This window comes from Gouania willdenowi, chromosome 1 (assembly GCF_900634775.1).
Source record: "Gouania willdenowi chromosome 1, fGouWil2.1, whole genome shotgun sequence".
NCBI lineage: Eukaryota > Metazoa > Chordata > Actinopteri > Blenniiformes > Gobiesocidae > Gouania > Gouania willdenowi.
The window spans coordinates 42,644,416-42,654,130 of record NC_041044.1 but is presented as its reverse complement, the minus strand read 5'-3'; the positions used below and the strand labels follow the sequence as shown (position 1 = coordinate 42,654,130).

The window sequence follows — 9,715 nt, the reverse complement described above, 5'->3', positions numbered from 1 at the left end:
TACATGTCAATCAACAATCCTGTGATCTGATTGGATAGACAGGGACAACCCTTTGCGAGTTTTCTTTCCGGGTCAGGATCATGGCGTGGTGCTGAGAAAACATGTGAGTGTCGCTTTCTTTTCTTTTTTTTTATTAAGTCTTTAAACGTATAGAATTAAACGATTCTGATTTAAAACTTTGTCCTACATCTAAATGACATTTTAGCCGCATCTTGTTGAACTTGCTGAATTGTTTATACAGTGGCGGTGTTGAGGCTATAGTAGTCGTTTCAAGCAACCGGACATTCTTTAACTTTAATATTTTGCTGGATATGGTTAAAATTCATACATTCTGAATTGATCCACCCGTAATTATATTAACTGGCGTTGTGTAGACATTTCTGGTCAAATGTTGGCACTGCTTAGTTAATCATTTGAGTTTTAAAAAGAGGTGTTTCTAAGTAATTCCTTTGAAAGAATTATATTAATACCATAATATTTATATTCATGGCCATTCCTGCTTCTGTATCTTTGTCTTTTCTCTGCCTCTGTATCCAAACAGGTTGGACTAATTATATGTTGTTGTGGTTTTTTTTCACTATTTTTTTCTGCTACGTTTCTTTTCTGAAGAAGAAGAAGAAGAAGAACACAAATCAATCAAAAATGGCTTCAGTAGAGGAGGACTTTCCTCGAGGAGGGACAAAAAAGAAAACCACTGAAAGTAAAATAGTGGTTCAGCGGCCGGATGTTGATAACTTGTTTCAGGTACAGTTTGTTTATTGGACAGATATTGTTAAACAATAAAACATATTGGCACACTTAAAGGCCTTTATGGCTGACCATTTAATGCACGGTTGGTAGTTATAATTGGACTTTCTTTTACAGACCACCAATGAAGAAGCAACTAATAAACGGAAAGCAACCAACAAAGAGCACAAGAAATTCAAGAAACAAAAGACGGATGGGAAAAAAGAGGAGGAACTGACGCTTAACACTGCGGCCAAATGTGTGGAAATTCTTCACATTAAGGTAGGATAGTCCTTTTTATTCCTGCACATTTTCTTTAATTCTTTGCATCTTTTTGTTCTGCATGGACGGTGGTTGTGAATTCTGGGTGAAATATCCTGAAATTGTCCGAATAGTGTAGTGTTCTGATCAATATATTGGAAATCATGTAATGGCTGTTATTCACATGTAATTATTGACATTAAAGCTGATAACCGGAGAATGAAAAAAGAGAGAGGAAATTCAGGAGTGAACGTCTCGATGTCCCTCCCTAAACAGCTCCACCTCCTCCCTCTGCTTCTCTGAGAAGCCACGCCTCTACTTATGTGCGCATCGCGGAACATAACAACAATGTTTAACACACCAACACACATGTAGTATTGTTTTTCACTTATAAAACACTCATCGTCGTGTGATTAAAGCATGTTTATTAACTGTCCAAGAGAAATGTCGCCAAATCAGGGTCCGTTCGGAATCATTTTAAAAGCTGCACGTCCCTTCACCTTTGAAAAGCAGCTCCGAGATCAATTCTGTTGCGGTCAAAAAGACGTTTATATCCGCAAGCTTTGTACCCAGAGTTTTATTTAGTTTTTTAGCCGAAGCTTTGGAGTTTGGGAGCGCACCTCCATGATGCTATGCTGCTCAGTGATACCTGTTTGCTGTTGTGATGCACGGCCTTGTTTATGTGCACAGTTTACACACGCGCATTCACTTTGATTGACAGTCTCTGTTAGGGGTGGCAACCTCTGGGTACCTCACGATACGATACGCGATACAAAGCTCACGATAACGATTATCTCACAATATGACGATGCTGCGATTATCGATATATTGGTCAGAAATCAATCTACGATAATCTGACATAACAAGAAAAAAAAAAGATTAAGTGAAAAAATACAGTTTTTATTTTATATCTCTGAAAGACTATAAATTGAAAAAGTGTCATATGAACGGTGACACTATTTTAGTGCAACATTTTTGTACATAAGTGTCAACATACCAATGTAAATGAATAAGTATCTCCAATAGTGCTTTATGTAAACAATAAATAGGGTCTTTCTTACCAGTGACACCATTATAGTGAAATATTCCAGTAAACAATATATTGGTTCCTTCAACAAACAGTGACGTTTCTGTGAAGACGTACCTGCACATTTTAGTGAAAAAGCAGAAAAGGGTTTTTGAAAAAAAAAATTTTGATACTTAGCGGGAGCATATTGATAATCGATCGTGCGTAAAGATATCGTGATATGTCACTGTATGGAGATATTGTCACACACCTAGTAAACACACAAGAAAACATTCAGAATTATCAGATTTTTTTATTTAGCCTACTGGCATTTTCAGTGAGAAACACATTTACCAAACATTCGTTGTGTGAATAAATGTGAAATACAACTCGCTACAACTTGAATGAGAAGTGTGAGGTTGAGAGGATGAACAGAACTCTGCAGTTTGGCTGAATTTGACAGAATCTGAGTCTTAAATCTCTCTCCACTCAAAGACTTGTTCTGTGTTTTGTTTTCATGTTTATTAAAGCCTGACTGATTTGTCCTGTAGAACATTAAAGAGGGCATGCTGCTACTCGGCTGTGTGAAGGACGTGACGGACTTCGAGGTGACGGTCAGCCTCCCGTGTGGCCTTCAAGGGTTCCTCAGCATCAGGAACATCTGTGACTCGTACACCAAGCTGCTCAGTGACCAGCTGGACTCAGACGACGCTGAGGTAAGTCCACAGAGCCACGATCCTGCTCCACACTCTGATGATGGAAGTACGTATCAGGAAAACAAAATGGAACTCATGTCTCAACAAAACCTCCGTCAGATGAAACCGCCTCACTTGCCAAACCAAATGCCGTCAAATGAAAAGGCCTCAGGCTTCAAAATAAAAGTTGTCAGACCTCAGTCTGTAAAACACGACATGGTGTTTTATTTTGGTGGAACCTGGAAGTACACATGACAAAGTAAGTTGAAAAGCCATTTATTTGTTTTATTTCTTAAAAGTTAAGATATATCAACGTATATTTTGATTAATGAATACATAGTTGCAGTAATGGATGAAAGTATTGGCACCCCTGTCATTTTTCCCGGAAAAAACACAATTTCTCCCAGAAATTGTTGCATTTATAAATGTTTTTGGGATTCAAAGGTCTATTTCCTTCATGTGCATTGAAAAAAAACCAAAGAAACAGAAGAAAAAAGCCTAACTGCATAATTAAATAAAAAAAGATGGACCAGACAAAATTGTTGTCACGCCCTTTAAAACTGTGGATAAATGATTTCATTTCAAGCATGTGATGCTTTTTTTAAACTCACCTGTGGCAAGTAACAGGTATATGGAGAAGAGCCCAGAACTGTCTGAGGCAGGGGTGGGCAACTCCAGTCCTCGATGGCCAGATTCCTGAGACTTTTAGATATCACTGCTCCAACACACCTGAATCAAATGAACGGCTCATTACCATGCTTCTGCAGAGCTTGATGACAGCCGTTCATCTGGCCCTTGAGGACTGGAGTTTCCCACCCCTGGAAGCAAGACCATCTCTAGAGATAGTCTTTTAACCTTGAGCTTGTTCATATTTTTCCACAATTTTGGCTTTTTTCTTCTGCTTTTTTGTGGGTTTTTTTTTTCAATGCACATAAAAGAAATAAACACGTGTATACCAAAAACATTCATAATTGAAACAATTTCTGGGGAGAAATTGTGTATTTTCTGGAAAAAATGACAAGGGAGCTTATACTTTTGTCCATTGCTGTAAATGAAATGTTGATATATCTTAACCTTTAAAAATAAATAAATAGAAAATAACAGCTTTTAACTTACTCTCGTATCCAAAGCAGCACATATTGATGACGTGTATTTCTGGTGTCTTCAAAATACGTAATGTTGTGTTTCACGGCATGAGGCGGTTTTATTTGTGGCCATTTAATCTGACTTTTATTTTGAAGGATGAGCCTGTTTGATCTGACATCGTTTGGTTTTTCTGAGACCTCTTGAGACCTAAGGATGTCCTATGAAGTACACTGTATGTAAGGCTGTTTTCCACTTAATTCCCTTTCAGGAGCTTTGTTCTCTGCCACGCGTGTTCATCCCTGGCATGGTGATCAGATGCGTGGTTGCCAAGTTGGACACATCCAAGAAAGGATCGCTTAGCATCCAGCTGTCAATCAACCCAAAGCTGGTCAACAAGAACCTCACAATGACCACGCTAAAAGTTGGAATGGTTAGCATGTGGTGTTAATGATTTAAACGTCAGTTGCTGGGTTTCACGTCCTGAACAAAGTGTGTGTTTTACCTGCTGTAGGTGTTGAGTGGGTGTGTGGAGAGTGTGGAGGATCACGGATACGTCATTGACATTGGCGTCAGTGGAACTAAAGCCTTCCTGCCTAAGAACGCAATAAAAGGCCAACAAAACAATGGTGAAGGTACAGAGTTTATAGTGTTTGTTAAATTATTCCCAGTTAAATTTTCCTTTTCCACTTGGAACACAAGAAATTTCCAGAATATTCCAGTTTGCACAACTGTAGAACAAATCTTGAGCGTTGTTTATTTCTCTTCTATTTGAAAACATTTAAAATCAAAACAAATGCACATTCCAACACATTTACTGGACCTAAATTGGACACATTTGTTTTCTAACTTATATTGTGTTTTTTTTAAGATTGCTGTTTATATTTTAACTACTGTCAAACTGTTATAAAATCTTACGCTGATAGTTGTTATTGCGCATTATTGCAAATTAACTCACATCCCACCTGCAGTTCTTTCACAGACAGCTAGGGACTGAGAATCAAGGGATTTTAAACTAATTGCAAACGTGTCACAAAAGCATTAAGTGTATTTGGAAATTGACAAATACATTGTTATCGTATGAGTACTTATTATTTTTCTTACGCAACTCCTATTAATACAGCACTAATTACATCTCATGGGGCAATGTCAAGAATGTGCAGTCGAGATATTTTTTGGAGCCAAAATATCAAGGTCAAGGTTGCGTCAAGTGTCAAAAACCAAAAATGTTCATATCTCTACAAATATTTTTTGTACAAGTTCGATGCTTACATTTATGAAGCTCATCTCCAGTGGAGTATTTTATTTCTTTGGACCGAAGCTGTATGACCTACCAGTAAAAAGATAGTAGGGGTCAAATTTCATGACGTCACGGAAAAAAAAAACTTTTTTCCCTATTACATGGCCACTGGTACCATTGAACAACATTTATTTCAATGTGTGACCTTGACCTTTGCTCAAAGTCATATTTAAGGTCAAGAACTCCTCAGAAAAGTGATCAGACTGAGGCTTTTTTCCCTATAACGTGGCCACAAATTGAGACTCAATGCTCAGACTGGTACCATTGAACAACATTTCTTTTCAATGTGTGATTTGACCTTCGCTCAAAGTCACATTTAAGGTCAAAGTCAGTCTTCAGTTTTTCTTGCATAATTAGTTTCTATTTATTTAGTAAAAAATAATGCACCAAAAATAATAATAATGCAGTTTATCACTTGTTTTCATTCATTAGCTTCATCAGTTGCTCTGTGTATTTCACACCAGCTGTTTTGCACTGTTCAGTTTCCACTTCTCTGGAAGGTTCTGCACTAAGTGTTACTACATTTTTAGAAAGTTTACCCAAAACTCCAGAAAAGCATGAACATAGCTTAGTTAAATTTAAGTTTGTGCTTTGTGAACAATGCAATCATAATGTGTAATATGAATAAAGAATAATTTGTTCGCACTCAGTGATGGAAATATTAAATACTATTTTGTTGTTTTGGCTCATTTATTTTTTTCATTGGTTCAGTCATAAACCAACATACATTTAGATTTGAAAAACTTTGCTTCTAGTGTCAAATATTGTTATGAGATTCATTTAGATTAACTGAGATTGATCAATATTATATTATTAAAAAATGTTTTGTAAATATTAATCCTTGTCTTAAATAATATTGGTATTCACTTTAGCCTCATTTGTTTGTTTTTTTTTTTTTTACCCTTTTTTGGTTTCATTTCCAGAGTTAAGCACAGGTCAGTATGTGACATATCAAGTGGAGGCGGTAAAGAATGACGGACGTGTGGTTCACGTCTCCATTGATCCCAGCGCTATATCTCAGGCCTGTGCTGATCCACAGCAGGGCTGGAACCTCACTAACCTCCTTCCTGGCCTTTTGGTTAACGCCACCATCAAAAAGGTAATGACGGCTTTGACTTTGATTAGAGCAGTGCTTCTAAAAGTGTTTGTCAGTGTTATTTGGGGGGCAATGGGTGCAAGTGTCGCTTGAATGTTTACTTTTGTTCATAATATGAAATACCTAAAAACGTTGAGGATTTTTCCTAAAAACCTTGGTGTGAGACTTGGAGATGCCCAATGGGACACGCAATCACTCTAAGGGTCCGTTTGTTCTGGTTTTTATTACAGGTGACTAAACACGGTCTGCTCCTGGACTTCCTGTCTTCATTCAGTGGTCAGGTGGATTTTCTCCACATGGAGCCAGGACAAGAATCCAACTACGCTGAAGGAGTTCAGGTGATGCTGACACGGTTTAACTCTTTATTCAACCACATCGATCCAGAACTCACTGGATTTTACTGCATATCCTTTAGGTCAGAGCGTGTGTGCTGTACGTGGAACCCTCCACACGTTTAGTGGGTTTGAGTCTGCGCCCGTACCTCACTCAGACCGGGACCCTCGTAGACCCCAGCCCTGCAGCTGGAGACCGTATAGGTGAGGTGGTGAAAGAGTGCAAGATGATGGCGATGCATCACCTGTCGGGAGCCGTGCTGGAGCTGCCAGACAAAACCTTGGCTTTTGTACACGTGAGTCAGAAAGATAACCTTAAATTTATAAACTTTTATACATATATATATATATATGTATGTGACGGTTAGAAAAAAATGCAGTTACCAGAAGTGTCAAGGTTCTCCAAAAGGCTTTAATATATGTAATAATGTAAAAAGTTTTACTGTTTTGGGCTCAGCATCTTGTTACATTATTGATCACTTATTACATTTTAGGTTTTAGTAAAAAAAAAAAAAAAAATCAGGTCGTTGTTACATATCAGGCTGTTGCAGGGCAGCAGAGACCCATTCTATGTGACGTATGCATATTAAATTGCATGCGCGTGCAGGCTTTGTGCAAAACAACCGGAGAACTACATTGTACTAGCATCGGCACACGATTGAAACACTTTTGTTTTCGTATAAAAACAACACAATGCCATCGATTGCACAAATCGTAGTAGCAACAATTCAGGACTTAAATTTTACAATATACCGGCTGGTGGGCAGCCTTTTCAGAACAATAGACGAGACTTATGGTTGTGTGCTGTCAAACAGAGACTGACAGCTGACATATCTGACACACACACACACACACACACACACGGAGAGAGAGAGCGCTGAAACATTCCGGATAAAGTAAAAATCAGCCAGTTTATGATAGAAATAAACAGCATAAAGTTCCCAAATAACCACGTTATGTTTGTTCAGAAGCGATCGTGTGAACGTAATCGCTGCGGCGGGAGCGGATGGAGCGCTATCTCAGTCTGGATCCAGTAAATAGCGATCATAAAAAGCTGTAAATGGACTGATATGCAGAAGTGGGACAGTGAGGAGGAGACTTAATGTAGAGATGGAAACTCATCCGATGAAACTGATCAGAATACGCAGAATTAAACGGAAACCTTTGTTAACAGGAGTCCAGCAGCCCGCCAACCTGCCCGTTCATAACAAGTAGTTATAAACATCTAGAGACTTAATGCTTTTAGCTTTTCTTTGGGTTTTCTATCAGATATGTATAAATGTCTGGTCATTGAACATCAGGCCTGGAGTGCATGTCGGATGACCACTCAATTACGGGAATGCTGCATGGGTCCTGCAATCGTACCTAAAGTAAGTTTCCTTAAATAAGCGACCGCATCCTCTGGTAACAAGCTTTCTACATACTTAGATCTATTTTCGAGCCTTAAAGCTGGGGTACTCGATTTATTTTAGCATCATATAATAAGTCGAAAAAGTAATAATTTCTGAAGAAATAGTACATCTGCGTGCTGTCTGTGTCTTATAATTAAGTATTTTAGTTCATAAACCCCGGAAGACAAAATATTGGCGGTCACCCCCTCCAGCTCCAATCACAGGATTTAGCGAAAGGAGGGGTGAGCAGAGCCCACAAAGGAGCCTCCTCATTGGCTGCAGCAATATATGGTGAAGCGCGTGCACGGTACAAACTTGCTTTTAGTCTTGGACTAACTTTGGACGCGCAAGTGGCTGTTTTCTTTCTGGACAGGTAATCTAATGTTTCATTTTCCTATATTTTGTGTGCAGCCTTTAGCGTGGTGACGTGTTTTACCGTGCACGTTCAGCTCTTGTGCATGATTTTGTGCACTTTCGTGAGAGGAGGAGACTGGGAGGGAATTCAGTAATGCCCCTGTCATGGTTCAAGAATCAGGTAGTGCAGCTTTAACAACGGTTCATTCATTGCCATTTTTCAAGCGTCACATATGTAAACAACATGGTTTCTGCACTGAGTATGCGCGCGCACGTCAGTCACGTTTCTCATGTTTGTCCACATTGAAATGGGTCTATTGGATCGTATTTTACATATAAATATTGACTTTATCTATGGTTGAATCACAATAATCTTTACAAAAGCAGAAGATCTACAGGACTGGACCGAGTCGAGTGGAAATCTGGTGTCAGGCTGGTAGTGACATCATTTTGTTTTTATTACTGAAAGAAAAATCATCTGAAGGAGAACAACACACCAGCCAATGAGAACAAAGTGTGGGCGAGGCCACAGCACACCTGCAGAATCATGGACTTCAGCCCCATGGACCAAATCTTTATGGTTTCTTTACGCAGGTACTCTTCAACTTATTTTGGTTGCTTTCTGACACGACTGATGGACGTCCTTTAGTTTAATTCAGTGCACTGATGATGACATTCTTGGCTCTTTTATTTCAGGAGCGTGATTGAAAAGAAGTTTTTCCGATATCACGACCTACAGGCAGGTCAGTTCGTAGAGGTGAGTCCAAAGCATTTTAGCTTAAAATAACATCTCAGTTTGTAGACCTTTAAATGCACTTTTTATAAACTAGTAATAAGCCACTCTTGAACCAGGTTAGAAAGGTTTTCTGATTTCTTTCATCGTCTTAAAACCAGTTATTCGTTGAACACCAGAAGCATTAGTTGCACTTTAAGTTACTTGATTTGTCCTAAAAGCAAAGAGTTAACCTTAAACGTCGTCTCTAATGGCCTTTGTTCATTTGTTTCCTCCACCAAGGGAACCGTGTCCGTCCTGCTGACCAACGGGATGGTCGTGCATCTCTCTGATCACATTAAAGGTTTGGTTCCTCGGATGCACCTTTCTGACGTCATCCTCAAAAACCCGGAGAAGAAATACATGGAGGGAATGAAAGTCAAATGCCGGGTCAGTGCGTTTTCCCGCCGTTATGTTTAAGGGATCCTCCACTGTTTTTGCTGTTATTAGAAGATCTATGACTAGAAGAGGCATTATTATGCAACATATTCATTTTATTGCCTTTTAAAAATGGGACTACTTAACAGATTTAGAGCCTTTTTTCTGCAACTTTACCAAACTTGCCATATTTTAACTTGTTTTCATCACTGTTTCTTGCCGTATTTTTGCTCCTTCTAATGCATTTTTGCTACATTACTCCCATTTCTGATGTTTCATCAAATTTCAATGCCTATTCTGCGCATTTTTTCCACTTTCAAG

General features: G+C 38.7%; 1 protein-coding gene across 6 annotated transcripts in view; it reads left to right on the top strand.

Moving 5' to 3' along the window:
* Positions 1-45: 45 nt before the first annotated feature.
* The window catches only part of pdcd11 (programmed cell death 11), a 32,100-nt gene continuing 22,430 nt past the window's right edge, over positions 46-9,715 (top strand). For 2 of the 6 annotated variants that reach the window (XM_028459006.1, XM_028458921.1), the window contains exons 1-12: positions 46-107; positions 605-744; positions 865-1,008; positions 2,545-2,709; positions 4,043-4,204; positions 4,286-4,406; positions 5,995-6,170; positions 6,398-6,505; positions 6,583-6,795; positions 8,714-8,838; positions 8,941-9,001; positions 9,260-9,406. In XM_028459006.1, the coding sequence (XP_028314807.1) occupies position 107; positions 605-744; positions 865-1,008; positions 2,545-2,709; positions 4,043-4,204; positions 4,286-4,406; positions 5,995-6,170; positions 6,398-6,505; positions 6,583-6,795; positions 8,714-8,838; positions 8,941-9,001; positions 9,260-9,406 (1,563 nt within the window). In that variant the 5' untranslated portion in view covers positions 46-106. Of the gene's footprint in view, positions 108-602; positions 745-864; positions 1,009-2,544; positions 2,710-4,042; positions 4,205-4,285; positions 4,407-5,994; positions 6,171-6,397; positions 6,506-6,582; positions 6,796-8,713; positions 8,839-8,940; positions 9,002-9,259; positions 9,407-9,715 lie in introns of all 6 variants that reach the window. The other 4 variants (XM_028459071.1, XM_028459206.1, XM_028459134.1 and 1 more) reach the window with 4 other exon arrangements.